The sequence below is a fragment of the Agrilus planipennis genome, unplaced genomic scaffold, assembly GCF_000699045.2.
Source record: "Agrilus planipennis isolate EAB-ADULT unplaced genomic scaffold, Apla_2.0 scaffold15, whole genome shotgun sequence".
NCBI lineage: Eukaryota > Metazoa > Arthropoda > Insecta > Coleoptera > Buprestidae > Agrilus > Agrilus planipennis.
The window spans coordinates 2146382-2164671 of record NW_020438871.1 but is presented as its reverse complement, the minus strand read 5'-3'; the positions used below and the strand labels follow the sequence as shown (position 1 = coordinate 2164671).

The following is an 18290-nucleotide window of genomic DNA, read 5'->3' as shown; positions in this document are numbered from 1 at the left end:
AGCCTAAGTTTTACTTTTTATTTGAACTTAAAAAAAAATTTTTTCGCAGGTTTAAATTGATGATTGATTTACACTTTTATTGTTTTTGTCATTTTAAAATATTTACGGTAATAATTGTCCACTATTATCGTGCAGTGAGGCATGTCAAAATATAAAAAATTAAATAGATTGCTCTTTATCAAACAACAGTAATGTAAAATGTCTTAACATATTCCGTTTTTTTTTTACTGTCTTCGGTTAAATTGTAAACATTTACAAATAACTTAATTAAACAAGTGCATTTAAAAAACAAGTTTTGGAGATACGGACAAACTTAAATGAACTTATAAGGGACAATATTTTTTTGTTAATTATTGTCTTAATAGGTACATAATTAGTCTGTATTTATTGAAATTATAATGCATGCTGCTTCCGGTTATTACTCGTAATTTAACTTTAATAAATGCAATTTAAAGTTTTTGAGAGGTATTATGTTTTGTTCAAAGTTCGGTTATAGTTTCGGGCAATTTTCGTAAAAGCAGGTAATACGTATTTTCAAATATACATACTTAGTTGAAAAAACATATTCCACATGTTCGCATTAATTTATGCATTTTCGCTCATGCGAAATAAAAAAAAGCCTACAAATAATTGGTATTTTATCTTCGTATTTGTTATGTTTTGCTTTACCTGCTTAAATGGGTGCAAATTCGCAATAAAAACTTTATGAGAAAGGCATAAATTTCACTTGTACCTTTTGGCGAATTTCACTAATTGTAACTAAAGGATTTTTAAAAAGGTAGATACCTGAATGTCTCTTTTTTTTCTGTATATACAAAATAATATATAATGTTTCCGTATGATGTGTTCGTGTTTTCGTAGGAATGTAAATTAGTTTACGAAAAAGGTACATTAAGAAATAATTAATAGATTGTCTTATGTTAGTGTCATCTCTTCTTTACCTAGCTCAACACAGTGGTCAGTCGGGTGCGGGTAAAAATCAGCATTCGGTACTTTTATAAAATAATGTCAAGTAGGGGTAAACAAATTCGCTGGAATAAACATAACAATACAAGATACGGTGTTGCATAACAAGTTTTGTTTTTTTATGTAAATCACACATGTCTCTGTTAAGTGAAAAGCTAATTATACAAACAGTCATTTTGAGAATAACCTTGGTTTCAGTGATGTTATTCATACTAGTACATTATTCGGTCATCTTCTCTTGTTTAGCCTCTTGGTAAGTCTCAAAATGACATAAATTTTACTGCTACTGTTACTACCTTATTCATTGTACAACCGCATTGTTATTCATCATGTATTTAATTCGATTTAAAGCTACTACATAAACCCGTTCTTTTCAATTCGACATACTTTTGCAGAAATATTTACAAAAATCTTAGTTCTGTAAACGCTGCAAAACAATACTCTTTTATAACTATAAATGTATTGATTCTCTTATCAACCGATTAATCATACTTATGCACAGATTTTCGGTAAAATAAATATCGAAAAATTATTTATTGATTTTATTGTTCGATTGTAAAAAGAGGAATAGGTAATGGTTTTTTAACAGTACAGACAGCATGGTGAACACCTAAACTGTTAGTTCATTAATGTTCTTTTGTTTTTTAATTAGCGACAACATACACTAATTTAGTGTATTTTTATATTATATGAGATATTTTAACGACGTGTGAACTAAAAATAGAGAAATTCAGTTCTGAATTTAGCTTTTAGAGAAAAAGCAATTAGCATTCTTGATTTACAACTAAATGATGCTCGACCAGTTAGGTATGTTTTTTACCTGAGGCTAAACACTTAATCGTTTTCAGATTTTCCACTAATAAAACATTCTAATGACAATTATTTTTCTTTGCTTATACACATGTAAATTTTAATATAATTGTGACATGAAGAATTTGCACTGCCTTTTAATGAAATGCAGACATCCGATACGAAATTGAAATCTTTTCTATTGGCAGTAATTAGGTACGTGGGTGCTTAGTAAGAACCCGTAAGGATTTTTTTTTGCGCCTGTCAACAAATTGCTTAGTTAAATGTTAAAGTAGTTATAATATTATATATGCAAAGGAAATCTCTTATCGAGTTTTAAAGAGGAACAAAATTATTCGAGCGTTTGATTATTCTCGTTTCGAAAAAGTAGTGACGCAGAAGAAAAATTTCATTTTCAAGCACTACATGCTACTGGTTCAGGTGAGCGCGTAGGAGGACACTTCGGCCTTGCTATCGATCGACTCAATCCATGCCGGGTCTTGAACAGGGTCACTAGATGTGCGGGTGTCCCCTACCTTCCAGAACCGAGCGGCAATAAGATCGACTTGAAAATTAACGAAGGTCGCTTTCGATTTCGAACACTTGGATCCCCTTTTATTTCGATAATACACTAGTGGCGAGTTATGAGCCGAATGTAGGGATGTTCAGTCATCGAAGGGTCACATCATCTTTTGAAAAATGCGACGGTGGTATAGGGAAATTCGTACAAATACCTTCAGTCATCTCTTCATATAATTAATAAACTAATATAAGTCTAATAAATGTAATTTAAAACTTTTGTTACACTTTGAAAAAATTAAGCATTTTCGTTCGTGCTACTTAAAAAGTAAAAGTTCCGACAAAGAATGCGTAATTTCTTTGTTCGGAGGAAAACTTTTTGCCTTACCTGTATACGGAAAGTCATCACTGGGAAGAAACACCCGTCTTTATTTTCGAGTCATTCTATGGGTTCTTGTTAGTTAGGAAGAAATTGATTTTCACCCGCTATATTTCCTACCCGCAGCCTCGCGAAAATTCTTATATACCACAAGTTTTCGCCTTGATTGTACATAATTTCAATCGAGTTTGCCTTTTATTTCATAAAAAGTATATTGTAATAAGAAAATTCTAAATCTTCATGTTTTGAAGAAGAAAATATCGCTGGTCATATTGTTTGCATAAGTTTATTATCATTTACAGTACCTACGATATTTTTTCAATACTATTTTTTAAAGGTTTTGCGAAGACCTCATCTTAATTATATATCTCTTTTGTTGCAGATTACTGAAACTGAAAGCTCAAGGACAGTTATAGTTTGCGCATCTTTACAAAGGCTATAGCCAGGTTATTTATTGGTTCAAAAGGTTACACAATATCGGCCAAAATTGCTACCATGGGTCGTAAAAAAATACAGATATCGAGAATAACTGATGAACGAAATCGACAGGTAAATAAATAAAGTTTATCCAAAATCGAATTTAAATCGTATTAACAATAATGTAATATTTCATCGTAAATAAGCAACTTCTTCGATTTGTTTTCGACTTACTTAGTGAATGTTTCGGTTATAGGTAACATTCAATAAGCGTAAATTTGGAGTCATGAAAAAGGCGTACGAATTGTCAGTGTTATGCGATTGCGAGATAGCGCTTATCATTTTTAGTAGCAGCAACAAACTTTATCAGTATGCCAGTACTGACATGGATAAAGTGCTTCTCAAATATACCGAGTACAATGAGCCTCACGAATCACTTACCAACAAGAACATTATCGAGGTATATCAATCCCAGCTGTATTGGTAATTGGCTGATATACAAATAGACTGAACTCGAAACTATTTCCATTTATTCGAAATAATAAAATTTACTTAGTGGGTATAATTCATTATATAGTTCGGTATTATGGCGGCTTTGGCAGCCATATTGGTTCTGACGTCGTTTAAGCAATTTCGCTAGTTGTATTGTAATAATAAGAAAGAAAAAAGTAATTAACGCGTGCCCATTCGATCTATTTATTATTATCGGCCAATTATGAAATATAATTCGATCTTAGAAAAATGTAAGAACGAATTAATGAGCGAATGATGTTGTTGCGTACCTGACGTGTGCGTGCGCGACTGAGTGTAGTTGTTCAATGTTTATAAGCCTTTGGGGCTACTTATCTCCATGAACTGTGTCCACTGACACTTGCAGGCACTTAATAAGAAGGAGCACAAGAACGGGGTTATGAGTCCAGACAGCCCTGAGCCAGAGACGGAGTATCAATTGACCCCACGGACCGAAGCCAAATACAGTAAAATCGACGAAGAATTCCAGATGATGTTGCAACGAAATCAAATGAACGGACAAAGGGTATGCATATGTCTATTTAACTATCAATTTATTATTTTAATATAAAAGTTTTTTGATCCTTTATTTATTCTTTGTAAGACGTAACAATAACTGTTTTTTTTTTTTTTTTGAATTATACATCTTGCGACCTTACATTAACTAATTTTGGACGTTTTACCAATATTTACATATTAATCTGGTAGTAAATTTAAATCGTTTTTAATCAATTAATTTCAATTTTTAATTTCCAGCAAGTGAATATGTCTGCATCGAACTATAGTCAACCAGTATCAGTACCGGTAAATATAAGCTATGGGGAATCAGGTCTACTCCAATCTAGTCCACAGATGGCCCACACAAGCATAAGTCCAAGGCCCTCTTCCTCGGAGACAGACTCTGTTTACCCAAGTGGCGGTATGTTAGAAATGAGCAACGGCTATCCCAATTCCGCATCTCCTATAGGCGGTTCACCATCTCCGGGGCCCAGTCCCGGTCCAGGTTTGAGCTCCTCGAAACAGTCACACAGCAGCAAGCAACATTCACCGGGATCACGGTCTAACCTGCGAGTCGTTATACCCACTCAGATAGGACAAAACTTGTCTTCAGATGAAGTTTCATATGGAGAAGTAAGTCATCTACCATGAGTGTGTTTAGAGCTAATATTGCTTCTTTTTCACGGAACTTATTCTCGAAAATATAAAGGAACAGTAATATATTTTTTTTCTTTAATTGGATAATAAATTATTTAAAATTAAAAGAAAGAATCCAAGCAATGAAAACGTTGAAGGTGACCGTAGAATAATAAATTTTACACATCTACAAAACCCTAGTTCAAGTGTCATTTAGGAACGAGATTTGAATTTACTTCGAGAAAAAGTACCGAGAGAATTTTTGAGCGCTGGTTAGTAGTAGTATCTCTTGCAGCATAATCGGGCGCAGTCAGCATTGAACACACCTGTGGTGGCATTACAGACTCCTGGACTATCAAGCTACCCTAGTGCACTTTCGTCATTTGGAGCTCAGGATTTCAGTATCGCCCAGGACATGGGCTTGGGTTCAATAACCTGGAGCGGGCACCAGATCCCGACCTCGCTGGCACACAACAGCAGTTTACCTCATTTGGCGGTATCCAGTAGTACGCCACCACCATCTTCGTCACCGTTACCGATCAAAATTAAGAGTGAACCCATATCCCCGCCTCGCGAACACCACTTGCATCTAGCAGGAGGTTTGCACCATCCTCAGGCCCACAGTTTAAATCTTACTCAAAGTAGCCATCATCCACGGCCGAGTTCTGCAGGTCAGTTAACGCCGACACCGGGAAGTGCGACGCCAACAAATTTGCCATCACCACCAGGACCACCGAGTAGCGGTGGTGGTGGGGGTGGAGGAAGCGAATACGATAATGGACCGATGCTCAAGAGGTCACGCATTGCTGACGGATGGCCATCATAGGCGTGGTATTGTTCCGAGTGGTTCACCACGCGTTTGTTTTCCAACGTTAACTTTTGTGATAAACTGATGATGAGATGGTGAGAATTTGCGCGACTTTTTTTCGTACATGCATATTAAGAAAAAGAAAAGAAAATTATGTATTTGTACCGCGTTTATAATATCATGACGGTCCTGGAATAATAAATTTTTATTTGGCTGAAACGAACAAACTGCCAAAAAAGTAGTAATGATAGTCGAGTGGTTGGTGTGCGAGCGCGCATGAGCGAGACTATTTTTTTTTTCGTTTGAAGAACACATAACTTTAGTGCCATCATTTTTTCTTGTAATATTGTTAGTGTCTTTTTTATAAATGTTTTTAGATAAACACAAATATTATTTATATTGTACTGTTACATAAATAGTATGAACTTAACCAATGGACCCTCGATAGTACTTGGTGCTTTCCTCTGTCTGCCCAAATGTACTCATGTACTCTGTCAACTGGCTGTATCGCGTGGTCGCCCTTGCGCCGCCCATCCGTGTTAATTGTACTGCTTCCCGTTGGAACCTAGAGTGTTCATTGTTGTAGCCTTTTCGATTTGTTTGTGATTTTTCAGAGTATGGTAATATGTATCTATTCTGTATATTACTTAAAAAAAAAGAGTAAAAGAAGTATATATATTATTATACATTTGTCAAATATGATACATATATTTTATCTACTGTTGTGTGCACAAACCTTTGCACATAGATTTGAAGTTTAAATTGGGCCTCTCAAAGTCCCAAAGGGCGGACAACCTCCCTTCCACTACACTACTGTAGGATTGCCTTACTCACAGTGCCTCGACAATATGTGTACGTATCTTACGATTACCGCACCATCGATGTAGCAGTCATCATCAAACCCAGTCGTTACCCATAACTAAAGTTTGGGCCTACATCGTTCTACCGAATGCACAATGCCAATAACTTTTCCACTTACCATTTCAAAAAGTTTATTGATCATTTAATGTAGATTTTTGTCTTAGATTTCGTGTTGGCTGTAACATATTTGTTAATGTAATCGATTATGTATTAAATTTAACTTTTTTGTAATGCATCAATGGGAAGTGGAAATGTGGAGTTGGTTCCTTTGGGTATTCAATAAAACGTTCACTTTGTCAATTTCCACAGGGTATTACATGCTGGTGTTACGTTCCTTTTCTAAAATAATGTAGCCAGCATGCCCCAGAGCCATTATAATGATTAGTCGACAGGCAGACGCAGATTTGAATGTTAAGTTTGTCTGTATTCTACTCATAGAATATCTGGGAAAGATGATGGGTGTCGCTGCTTGTGCCTTCTTCTTGACCCAATCCTACCATGACCCCCCTTTCCTTTTTTGGCTTCCGTGTTTGCACCGTATCTATCTTCTTCTATGTTTTCATCAGATGTCTTTGCCGTTGACATGTCAGTTGATTCGATAATGTTCATTTCCTTCAAAAAAATATTTGAGTCCAATAGTTGGATGGATGTTCTATCTGGAGGGCGCAGTTGTACATATAAAATATATTTTGTTGTGGCTAAAAAGATGGTTACTGTTTAAATTGTTGTAAAAATTTATGTACCCCTCGGTGTTGCATCCATTCATTTGGGCATTTTCAGTGATGTGCAATATTAATCTGAATATTATTTATCTATAAAATGATGTATTAATTTTAAACCAAATAAAATTGTTTGTTACATGGTTTATTGCGATTTCTTTAGTACGTTTTAGGAAGTTGTGTATTCACTTATTTATCATCAAACCGTTTGTTATTACTGTAAAATATGTGTTTAATAAATTAAAACTGAAGTACAATATAATTCGAGCAATTTATCGACAACAATTCGAAATGATTATAATTACAGCTCTAGTTTTACGCAATCTAAAAGATAATATCCTAATTTTAGTTATTTTTAAAATATTTTATGAGACTTCAGTCTCCTTTAAGTATTTAACTCTCTTTTTCAGTTAAAATGTTAAACTTAAATAATCTCCGGAATATGAATAAGTATTAAACGTTATTCGAGAATAGATTGGGCAAATGAAGCGTAAAAAATTTACTTATTGTTAGTCACGTAAAAAGTTCTTTATATACCATATGAATTAATACTATTCATTAAAATTCTGTAATTATTTTACTCATTAAATTATTTTATAGTTCGATCGATTATTTCTCAAACAGGTTTTATAGATATGCACGTTAGGAATATAAAATTTTACGGAAATAGGGGGAAACACCTACATATGCCAAAGAGAAAGTTCGCAAAACAACTACCTTTTTAATGAACAATTACATTTAATTTGTTTTGCAAATTGATACAGTACAGTAGACGGTAAACAAATTCATTTCTGAATTTTGAATTTGAAGAAACATTTTTCATAGTTGTATGTTATCTTATCCACTTTTTTTTAGAGTCATGTGTTATTCTAAACACTACAAAGCTGACGTTAATAGGACATAACCTTATTTGCGACAGTCAACACATGACAAATGTTCTATATCGATTTATAAGTGTAAACATATTTATAAATAAAAATACTTATGAAAGTGTAGCAATTACTGTATAAAGTTAATTAAGCAAACAATCTTAAAGTAGTGTGACTAGAAATGATAATCAATTTATTAGTTTAATTTTATATCAACATTTTCGTAACGAAGGAAACTTATGTCATAACAAATAATAAGAAGTTACAAATGTAAAATGAGTCCAATATTAAGATATAACATTTTTGAATAAATTGGGGCTGAGTTTATTATGGACTCCATGGATGATATTAATCAAAGGGGAAAACAACCAAAATTAGGGTTAGGTCGTTTAGAACGATATTATGGGCCCTATAATTTTGAAGAGAATGATCCAGAAATTCGTGGATGGAAAGATAAATCTTCAGATTCTAATAATTATTATACTCGTCGTCAAAATTACAAATATTTGAGTGAAGATGAGGACTTTGAGGTGCAAGATATAGTCAATCGCTCTTTTAGTAGCAGAACACCTCCAATACATTCAGAGGAAGGTATGGCAAATCCCCATCTTTAAAGAAGTTTTAATAAGTGTTTTCTTTTTTTCAGATAATGCTTTAATGAAATATGTAGGAGCAGGAGTGTCACTGGCTAGTCTTATTACTGAGAATCTGTTAAATCATCCTTTTGTGGTTTTAAGAAGGCAATGTCAGGTACTGTTATAAATTCAGTTATAAAGGAAATCAGTTGAAGCTAAATAAATACAAGAGCAGTTTTATATTTTAATTATTTTAGGTAAATAATGTTTCAAGACGTTATCACCTGATACCTGTTACTCTAGTACCTGTTATTATTCAAATTCATAGAAGTCAAGGTTTAACTACCTTATGGAAAGGTATAGGATCAGTTTTATTGGTACGTGGCATGACATTAGGAGTTGAAGATTTAATATCAAAATTGACTTTGTGGCCTAAGTAAGTTTCCTTGATAATTATAGATGCAGAGCTCAAATTTAGGTTTTTATTTTAGAGATATTGATTGGGAAGAAGTTACATGTAAATCATTTTTCAAACATATATTATTGAAATGGTGAGTAGGCATGGGGGGCATCCTTTACATTAGTTTTGTGTTATCATTTTTGCAGCTGCAGTACAGCTGTAATCACTCCCTTTTACTCAGCTTCATTAGTGGAAACTGTCCAGAGTGAAATAGCTAGTGAAAAACCAGGATTTTTTGATGTTTTTCGAGAAGGAGTGTTGAGAATGTTTACTTGGGGATCTGGTTTTAAAGGGCGAATGTTGCCTATTTGGATTTTAATACTCCCAACCGTTATATTAACTGTTTCTCGGTACTTAGCTCATATTGGACTAAAAAGGGGGGCGTCGCGCTTTTTAACTCTATTCAGCGAGCGAAAATTTAAATATACAGGTGTCAGACCAAAGGAATCTCTCACTATGCATACCCGGCGTCTAGAACTTGAAACTGAAATGAATGCCTCATTCATTGCACTTGTTGTAGCAGACACTATTTTTTATCCATTAGAAACCGTTGTTCATCGTATTCACTTACAGGTGATATTATTTTAATTAAAAATTTATAGTATAATAGTTTATTTTTTACAATACAGGGAACTCGTACTATAATAGACAATTTGGAAAATGGTAAGACAGTCTTAGCAATTTTAACAAATTATGGAGGTTCCATTGATTGCTATGAGAAATGTATAGAAATGGAGACACCGGCTGGATTGTACAAAGGTTATGGGGCCTTAATATTACAGTATACAGCCCATATTGCTTTAATTAAATTTACCCATTTTGTTTTCATGCAAGTGGCAGACATAATAAGAAAAACCCGTAACAGTAAGGGAAAGCAAGTGTAATTTTAGTAAAGGTAATTGTTAGTATGTAATTTTTTATTAATTATGCAGTTGTTTAATGGAAATTAAAGTACTATTTTCTTTTTTGAATCATAAAAAGGCTGTAAGTTATTTCATTTGTTGCAATTAGTAATTTCTTATTAATAAATTATCAGTGATTAATGATTTATTCATTTGCTTAGTACTAAAACTTTAGTAGAAGTAATGGTTCAGTTACATTAATTTTTTGTTTGTTTGTTGTATATTATCTTGTCTGCAGGAAAAAACTTTTTATGAGATAATTGAAATTCAAAAGCAGTACAATTAAAATTTTTTATGAGATTCAATTGTAAAAAATTAACAACAAATTTACAGTGTATATATAATCTATATATGTAACTTTATACAAAAATTTACGTTGTACTTGTACAAAAAATGAGTATAAAATTGGGTTTCGGTATTTTGTAGCACCGTTCTTCTTAATGAAATAAAAATAATTATAAATCATCATCACCGATGCCTTCAAAAGCGTGGTTTTCCACAAACTCTCTGCCACTTTTAAATGAAACTGTACTGAATTTCTCCTGAAGTTTTTTAATTGAAAATGATTCTTGGGTTTTTGGAGAAGGGTTACAGTGATTCTGCAAAATGAAAAAGATTAAATGCACTTGACTAAGAATTATAAAAATAACAACTGAATTATATACTTACTTGTGTTGGATTAACATCTGGATTGTCTAAACAAACCGAGTGTGACGACCCATCTCTTTTCATATACACCAAATTCCCTTTAATAGTATTTTCCTTTCTTGAATCACCATTTTTCTTTATTAAAAGCTCATCTACCATGGACTGTAAGCACACAGACATTAAAATGGCCTGTTCACTTGTTATAGTTATCCATTGTAATTTGTCTTTTGACATCAAATACTCAAAAGATAACTCCAAATCGGGGTTTCCAGTGCATTTACTATTTGCAGCGGTATTCTGCTTGTTCTAAAATATGTACAGGAGATTATATTTCAATTCTCATTTCAATATTTGACAACACTAAGTTCTAGTACAATATATGTAATGAGTAGAATTTCTCGATCAAGTAATGATAAATACAATTTCACCCACATGTGTGGCTGTTATTCTCCAGCACCTCATGCGTGTAACTTTAAAACATCCTTCTTTGACAAAAGGACCATCACCTACGATTCTTAGTGAAAGTTCTTGACCTCCAGCGGCTAGTAAAACTTTCGTCTGTGGTTCAGGATAGTCACAATAACAAGGATTAAACTGTATAAATCCGTAATATTTTAAAGTGCGCGCTAATTCGATGTAGCTATGCTTGTCTAGACATGCTTGCAGTTGAGCTAATTCCGTCTTTATGTCTTTATTACAAATTATCCATCCTTTTTCTATATCAAAAACTGTCTGAATGTAAAGGAGATTTAGAGCTATTGGATTTTTCATTATTTCATTGTCATATTCTGAGTCCCAGTAACTAAACAAAAAAAAAAATAGTTGTATTACTAATTGAATACAGGAAAAAAACATATTTCAATAACAGTAAAATTTAAGATCACTTAATTAAAAGGTTAATTTAATTGACATTTATATGTGCACTACAACTATTATCCTCAGTTGAAAGTTGGCTAAAAGGTTGTGATATGTATAAATTGTATTGTTTTGTCATAATAGTTTAAGATGTAAGTATCAAAGTATCACAGAATGATTGCACTACTGCTTATATTCAGAGTTTTAACTTAAGTATCATTTGTTAAATAATTATTACCTTTTTCTCAAAACTATTCGAAATGAGGTATCGTTGTATATTTTACTTGATATGTAAGGTGATTCAAAATCCTGCAATTTACGTATAATTGTTATCTCACCATTTTCTTCTCTTTTAATAAAAAATAATGAGAAATATCCAATATATAACAATGGAAGATTCAGATGCTTGCATGCTTTAGTTAACACTTGTCTTGTTCTGTCAGTGGATAAAACTTTTAATGGAATGTGGTAGTTATTTAGTAAATAAATATCTAAAGTCCTCTCTTGCTTCTTTTCACATGCAGTTTCTTGTTGGGCAGATAAAAGAAATCCCACAAATATCTCAGAAGAAATAAGTTTTGGATCTTGGCCCACTATAAGAATAAGTATAATAAAAAAATTGGTAAACATAAACCCACACTACAAGTGCTTTTTCAGCAGGTGACAAGATATATGCAATAATTAGTGTTTTATCTAAATCATTAAAACATGATGTTTCAAACACAAAGTGTTCCAACTATGAATACTTTATGGATGCTTCCTATCTCTACTTACAAGTTTGAATATACTTTTCTAATAAAAGTCTCCTCTCTTCCACTTGGCCTCCACTTAATGGTAATAGCTTCTTGGGTGGAAATGATGGCACTAATTCACTACTAAATTCCTTTTTTAACTGCTCATGGAGATTGTGAAGCTGTCTGTATCTAACAGAACAGTGGAAAACACCATTTATGTGTATATTAAAGCCCTGCAGACATCAAATTTTAATAAAAATATGGACATATTTTATTTTTATCTTACTAACAATGTAGGTTGAACCATTTCCATCATTAAATTCCTGTGTATCTGGAATTGAAAAATGCATTTTTCGTAATAAGAGTATTTCAGAATAAAAATTTCATGTATATACAGAGCATAACAATAAACAGTTTTTTGAAAAATTTAATATACATGTACAATGTGTACAATTTACTTCTAATCTGTCATTTTAAACTTGCAGTTTTGACTACAGAAGAGCAGAGAGATCTCATAAAGATATCTATAGATTTTCTATAGATCTTCATTTTCATCACGATGTTAAACATCTTTTTTATTGTTATTGTATAAAATGCTGTTAGAATTTTATTTTTTTTATATATTTATTTTNATTTATTTTTATTAATAATTTACTACACAGTCTTAATTAATACAAATGTGTATATGTTACTGTGTTGTAGATTTAATATCCAAAAAAACAAATCACTTTTTAGTTTGAAAAATAAGTTTTCGCGCTGATGAATCTTTGGATTGTTTGACCTTGGAAAATTTCAGAATGTTTTCAAATCTGTATCATCTAATTTTTAAAGTGCATTAATTATTACATTAACGACTTTAATTAACGTTCGTGTAAGTGTACTAATGCTATTACTCATGATATACTACTACTATTTTTATTTACAGTGAGGAAGTTTTTTTGTGGCTTACGTATTTATTTTATTGGGTGAAAACCACATGACAAAGCCATATGATCAACTATTTACATGGCTGTCACAGTGTAACTGACCGTTATTTTACTTTTTTTTATTGCTGTTTACTGTTACAAGTATATTTGCATGACAGTCATGAATTAACCAAACTACTGCTGTAAGCAAGCTATATTAATTATAAAGGTTAATTGGCTCCAAATTAACAATGTGGAGCATATGGCTTACTCTCTATATGAATTTTATTAAACTATTTCGACGTATTAACTGCAAGTACGTAGACGTTGACTAAGCAGGCAACTATATGAATTATTTTATGCCTGCTAATATAATATGCACCAGTGGAGAAACATTGTCAACTGCTTAAGTGTTAATCATAGTGTTCATCCATCAGCACCTGTGGCTCCCAATCATAGTGAGTTTTTGCAGATAAGTAATAATGTAAAAATAAGAGTGATACATGTAAAGGGAAAGGGTGTGGATTGCAAAATTTCTGAAGAAAACAAAGAGGTAGTAAATAATGCTGAAAAGAGGCCACAAAGTTTATATGAAGAATATTGGTTTACACGTAGCAACAAACCACCAAAGTTTCAAAGATGTAGCTGTTCTTTTAGAAGATCTCAAAGACTGTCAGGAGTGATTTTCACTAAAGATAATGAGAGTGCATTAATAGGAAGTTGTGATACAATACAGAATATACGACTGAGATGTGTAGAATTATTTGTTGAAAATGTTATTGATGACTGCTTATTTGAAGCATTTAAAGAGTATGTTTCAAAGTCTTGTCAGTCTTCAAGTGGATTCCATAATTTAGGATTTGAAAGTAGTGAAGACTGTGAGAATATAGCAATTAAGATTAATGAGAGAAAGCAGATCATAGAAAATTGTCTAGAAACAAGAAATAATCCATGTAATATAGAAAAAAATGGTATAGTTAATTCAGAAAGCCAAAATCCTGTTGTAAGACTTCGTAATAGTAGTACCCATAAATTTAATTCTCAGACAACTAATAAGAAAAGACATTGCACACATAGTTCATCTGCTATTTCTGTAAGTAATTACACTTTCTATTTTTAAGATGTAGAACCTGTAGTTTACATTTATTACTGTTTTATATGATATGTTATTTGATTTCAAATACATATTTTAAATGGGTCTGTTATTTATACAATACTTAATATATAATTTCAATGATATTAACAGCAGATCTTTTTCAGAAACCTCTTATTATTCTTTTCCATGGAATTGGTACTTCAGCAGATGTTTGGTGGTCTGTGATAAACTGCCTGAGTTTGAATGGCCATGAAGTAGTAGCTCCAGATATGTTAGGACATGGGTATAGTTCAGTGCCAAATCAAGCTGGGGTATATAAGTTCAAGAATTTAGTAAAACAAGCGTTGGCTGTCTTTGAACATTATGTAGAATCAAGTGACTCAAGAAAGATAATTGTAATAGCTCACTCTTTAGGGTAAATTATTTTCTTGCTGTATTTCTGATTTTGCAGTATTTATTCAGTTAAATAGTTTTAAAATATTTGAAATTTGTTTTTAGGTGCAGTATTGCCACAGCTCTTTGTAGACACAAAGTACAACAGGTATCCCAGTTAATTTTGATTAGTGGTGGGGGACCAACACCCTTGGCACCCCCTGTACAAAGTGAAATTCCTTTAGTAAGGTGTCTGCAGACTATTTTCAAGCCTCTCTTATTCTGTGGGGTAAAACGGTGAGTGAAAACTTATTATGAAAATATATGTAAACATTTTTTTAATTTTTCACTCTAAACGGTAGATGGAAGCCTACATTCTTAATAATGAAACCCTTGGTTTGATTTCAGGACTTTGCTGTACTCCTCAAGGGGGAAACATTTTGAGTGTTGTGAGAAAAGTAAAACTGTAGTGCCTGCCCATGTCTTACACTATATAGAGAAGGGACAGTATTGGCCTGAGGGTGATGCAGCCTTTCACAGAAAAATTCACATTCCTACATTACTTGTATATGGTTTACAAGATAAACAAGTCACTCTAGTTCAAGAATGTGAAATGGAAAGGGTATGAGCTTTATTTATAATTTAAAAAAAACATTTTTTTTTGTATTGCGATTAAAGAAAAGATGACAAGTTGACAGACGTATTCGTAGTCTAATTTAGATCTGAAAAGTAACAACAGGTGACTTATTAAACGAGTATTTGATTTTAGACGATTCCGAGGTCGTTTTTAGAATTAATACCTAATTGCGGGCATCTTCCTATGTTGGAAACTCCAGAACAGTTAAATCATATGATTACTTGTTTTATTGACTGGTGGAATAGATAATAAAGCTTATTTTTTTTTGTAATTACATTAGAATGTGAAACTGTACGTAATAATGCTCTTGCAATTTGTAAATATTACCTTGAAANCGAAATTCAGTTGCGTTCAGTTGCTTTGATTCAATACATAATCTACGTAGTGATCGTACGAATAGACATAGTTTTGGCGGTGAGTTTAAAACATTCTGGAATGACTGTCTAATAAAAGAAAATATTTAGTTACTTGTCGTTCACAGTATCCTTTTATCTAGTCCTGAGTAATTTTTTCTTTTAAATTTAACTAATAATTACATTATTTCACATGCATTTGTTTTTACGTACTTTCACAATTTGTGTGTCAAATAAGACAGATGAAAAGTTCTTATTAGTTTATTCCCATTTTAGAAGGCATTAAAACAATAATTAAAGAAAAATGGATGTTAGCAAAATAACTTTATTTCATCACAATAACTTAGACAAATTACTTGGTATAAACATTATTTAAAATCAAAGACATTTTTTGCCGCATTTAAGTGCATACACTGATAAAAATCGCCCACTATTATAATTACTACAATGCAATCAATAAAGCGAATTTCGCTTATAATACACAATATGTAATTAATAAGGAGAAAAAATGGATTGGTAAAGCTGTTGTAAATAATATAAAGAATATGGCGTTGAGCTGAGTAGGTACTCCAAAAATTAAGCCATTCTGTATGCAATAGACACATGCAGAGAGCTCAACTGGTTTGTCCACTTATCCAAGGCATTATAATGTGAAGAACTGACACTTTTTCTATCTAGTAGAAGTACCTGATTCACCTGGTCTATTCTACCTCGAATTGTACTAAAGAAAAAAGATAGTTAGCAAATAGTAACTTAAACAAGAATATGTATGCGCAATATCTAAACACTTAAAATTGTTAAATAAGAAAAATGATCATACTTGTCTAGTATACAGGATACCAGTAAACTTTCTACTTCAGTCACATCAATATTAAGTTCTTTTGAAATGTGAGGTATTTGTATTCTTGTATAAGGTTTAATGAGTTTTATAAGAACTTGTGTTCTTATGTTTCTAAGCAAATCTAAAAAAGAAAATGTGAGTAATACATAATACAAGTAAAATAATTGAATATTTTTAAGTCCATACCTTCAATATGTTCACGAATGAAAAGATCATCCATAATATTTTGTCGGTTCTGTTTCAAAATTAATTCAAATTCATTTATATCATTTGTTTGGTAAGCATTAACAAGGTTGGTCATAGCTAATATTTCAGGATCGTTTTTGTAGGGTTTAGCTTCTTGAGAATCAAATGGATTAATTCCAGACTTCATTAGCCTAAAAACCAAGTAAATAATTTTTGATTAATTTAAGTTTCTTTTAACTAACATATTAGCAAGAACCAAATATTTCAAACATGTCGTACGCCGCGGACTGCCTGACTCATCGTAGTTTTTAAATGCTTCAAAAAAGTCTGTATGGGCCTTTTCAAATTCGCCTTCTCTAAGATGCATTTTGCCACCACATTCTGAAAAAAGTTGTTTTATTGGTTTACTTTTTGATAACTGTGCATTATTTATTTATTACCTCTAATTACACCCATGATAAGAGGATGAGGAATTGCAGATTTTATATGCAAAGATTGCTCATAAAGGGTCTTTAACTTTTTGTTATTCTTTTGAGCAGTATACATCTGAATCTCCAGAGCATATATTTCCAGTAATTGTGTGCCTTTCTTTAAATCATCTTCTCCATCATCTGTTTGACATGACTGGTGTAGTTGTTTTAAAATTCTTGATAATTTGTTAAAATCACCCCTATCATAATATAATTTTCCTAATTTTGTGTTTGTTTTAAACCACAGGCGGTCGTTTTTGGCATCTTTTAAAGCTTCTAATGTTGTTTCATAAAAGTCTTGTAACAATTCCATCTAAAATTATTATAAATAAGAAACAGGATCTAGAAATTTTTAATTATTTTCACATTTTTTGATGTAGAAATGTAATCCAGTATTGAGTTAATTGATTTTTCACTGTGGTTTCTTGTAACAGCAGTTTTAATGTATGTTAGCAGTTGCTTGTAACGAACCATCATTTCATTAAAGTTTCCCTGAAAATCAAACATAGTTTATTGCTTAAATATTACAAGACTGCTAACACTAACCAGCTTAAAATTTATTTTGATCATTTGCTTCAAGGCTTTAAAACCCCATTCACCTTTTTCACCGCTTTCTAAATCTAATACTCTTTGGAAAGATGCTAGTGCAAGCCTTGGGGCATCTTCCTTAAGAGCTTTGCTGTTGTAGTATTGGTTCTCTAAATCTACATCCGGTTCTGAATTACTATCTTCAGAATATTCCTATTAAAAAGGCGTTAAGAGATTATATTTTTATTCGTACAAATAAGGTTAACATAGCGGTAACGCTTACCAAACCATAATCCTCTTCATCGTCGTCACACATAAAATCGTCTTCAGCATCTGACATTGCTTTAAAATGTATTTAGGTATAAATTATATGAATAAATACGTAGAATAAAAAATTAATACGGTAATAAGCAAGCACTTTGACAACATTAACCGACTTACAAAATTGCATAAAAATTGTAGGTTATGGTACGAAATTCAGTTGCGTTCAGTTGCTTTGATTCAATACATAATCTACGTAGTGATCGTACGAATAGACATAGTTTTGGCGGTGAGTTTAAAACATTCTGGAATGGCTTTGTAAATAACTTTTTCTTAATTTTATTATTGCTTAATTGCTATTACTTGTAGATGTTGATGATAAATTCAAATGAATCATATTTACTGGTGCCGCCAAGTATTTTTGTCATTATTTTTTTATTAATTAATCAGTAGCAGTGGGAATATTCTACAAAAATAATTATTTTTACTTATAAAT

At 32.0% G+C, this 18290-nt stretch overlaps 6 protein-coding genes across 21 annotated transcripts in view; 3 read left to right on the top strand and 3 right to left on the bottom strand.

Moving 5' to 3' along the window:
• LOC108737566 (myocyte-specific enhancer factor 2) overlaps positions 1–7248 on the top strand; it is a 42510-nt gene extending 35262 nt beyond the window's left edge. For 7 of the 11 annotated variants that reach the window (XM_018470469.2, XM_018470465.2, XM_018470467.2 and 4 more), the window contains 5 exons: positions 3036–3202; positions 3327–3530; positions 3948–4106; positions 4337–4711; positions 5010–5540. In XM_018470469.2, the coding sequence (XP_018325971.1) occupies positions 3149–3202; positions 3327–3530; positions 3948–4106; positions 4337–4711; positions 5010–5540 (1323 nt within the window). In that variant the 5' untranslated portion in view covers positions 3036–3148. Of the gene's footprint in view, positions 1–3035; positions 3203–3326; positions 3531–3947; positions 4107–4336; positions 4712–5009 lie in introns of all 11 variants that reach the window. The other 4 variants (XM_018470475.2, XM_018470476.1, XM_018470470.2 and 1 more) reach the window with 4 other exon arrangements.
• The window catches only part of LOC108737595 (nucleolysin TIA-1), a 744862-nt gene that overhangs the window by 103235 nt on the left and 623337 nt on the right, over positions 1–18290 (bottom strand). The window lies entirely within an intron of this gene.
• LOC108737608 (solute carrier family 25 member 46) lies at positions 8013–10049 on the top strand. The gene is made up of 6 exons (XM_018470549.1): positions 8013–8562; positions 8618–8721; positions 8804–8982; positions 9038–9097; positions 9153–9579; positions 9636–10049. Exons 1-6 carry the CDS (start codon positions 8301–8303, stop codon positions 9888–9890), a joined length of 1287 nt encoding a protein of 428 aa, XP_018326051.1. The 5' UTR covers positions 8013–8300; the 3' UTR covers positions 9891–10049.
• LOC108737556 (sorting nexin-17) lies at positions 10217–12639 on the bottom strand. Of its 2 annotated transcripts, none has more exons than XM_025977950.1 (6): positions 12432–12639; positions 12186–12378; positions 11650–12004; positions 10989–11358; positions 10578–10862; positions 10217–10507 (listed from the first exon to the last, which is right to left on the bottom strand). In XM_025977950.1, exons 1-6 carry the CDS (start codon positions 12459–12461, stop codon positions 10364–10366), a joined length of 1377 nt encoding a protein of 458 aa, XP_025833735.1. In that variant the 5' UTR covers positions 12462–12639; the 3' UTR covers positions 10217–10363. The 2 variants fall into 2 exon arrangements, with proteins under 2 accessions (XP_025833735.1, XP_025833733.1); XM_025977948.1 differs by having other exon boundaries at positions 12436–12638.
• LOC108737557 (protein ABHD8) lies at positions 12907–15483 on the top strand. The gene is made up of 6 exons (XM_025977940.1): positions 12907–13016; positions 13071–14143; positions 14311–14561; positions 14645–14815; positions 14927–15140; positions 15288–15483. Exons 2-6 carry the CDS (start codon positions 13427–13429, stop codon positions 15402–15404), a joined length of 1470 nt encoding a protein of 489 aa, XP_025833725.1. The 5' UTR covers positions 12907–13016; positions 13071–13426; the 3' UTR covers positions 15405–15483.
• Positions 15816–17991, bottom strand: LOC108737561 (COP9 signalosome complex subunit 2). The gene is made up of 8 exons (XM_018470460.2): positions 17817–17991; positions 17552–17746; positions 17372–17497; positions 16976–17318; positions 16778–16916; positions 16536–16726; positions 16329–16470; positions 15816–16229 (listed from the first exon to the last, which is right to left on the bottom strand). Exons 1-8 carry the CDS (start codon positions 17871–17873, stop codon positions 16085–16087), a joined length of 1338 nt encoding a protein of 445 aa, XP_018325962.1. The 5' UTR covers positions 17874–17991; the 3' UTR covers positions 15816–16084.

What these genes read in the sequence shown, in the direction of transcription:
- LOC108737608 (XM_018470549.1), top strand. Translation starts at nt 8,301, where the DNA reads ATGGACTCCATGGATGATATTAATCAAAGGGGAAAACAACCAAAATTA. An exon ending in TCCAATACATTCAGAGGAAG is followed by an intron (nt 8,563 to 8,617) that starts GTATGGCAAATC and finishes TCTTTTTTTCAG; the next exon opens with ATAATGCTTTAATGAAATAT. An exon ending in TTCATCGTATTCACTTACAG is followed by an intron (nt 9,580 to 9,635) that starts GTGATATTATTT and finishes TTTACAATACAG; the next exon opens with GGAACTCGTACTATAATAGA.
- LOC108737561 (XM_018470460.2), bottom strand. Translation starts at nt 17,873, where the DNA reads ATGTCAGATGCTGAAGACGATTTTATGTGTGACGACGATGAAGAGGAT. An exon ending in ACATTTCTACATCAAAAAAT is followed by an intron (nt 17,319 to 17,371) that starts GTGAAAATAATT and finishes TAATAATTTTAG; the next exon opens with ATGGAATTGTTACAAGACTT. An exon ending in TATCATGGGTGTAATTAGAG is followed by an intron (nt 16,917 to 16,975) that starts GTAATAAATAAA and finishes AACTTTTTTCAG; the next exon opens with AATGTGGTGGCAAAATGCAT.
- LOC108737557 (XM_025977940.1), top strand. Translation starts at nt 13,427, where the DNA reads ATGCACCAGTGGAGAAACATTGTCAACTGCTTAAGTGTTAATCATAGT. An exon ending in GTAATAGCTCACTCTTTAGG is followed by an intron (nt 14,562 to 14,644) that starts GTAAATTATTTT and finishes ATTTGTTTTTAG; the next exon opens with GTGCAGTATTGCCACAGCTC. An exon ending in AAGAATGTGAAATGGAAAGG is followed by an intron (nt 15,141 to 15,287) that starts GTATGAGCTTTA and finishes ATTTGATTTTAG; the next exon opens with ACGATTCCGAGGTCGTTTTT.
- LOC108737556 (XM_025977948.1), bottom strand. Translation starts at nt 12,495, where the DNA reads ATGCATTTTTCAATTCCAGATACACAGGAATTTAATGATGGAAATGGT. An exon ending in AGAAAAGTATATTCAAACTT is followed by an intron (nt 12,005 to 12,185) that starts GTAAGTAGAGAT and finishes TTATTCTTATAG; the next exon opens with TGGGCCAAGATCCAAAACTT. An exon ending in CGAATAGTTTTGAGAAAAAG is followed by an intron (nt 11,359 to 11,649) that starts GTAATAATTATT and finishes TTTTTTGTTTAG; the next exon opens with TTACTGGGACTCAGAATATG.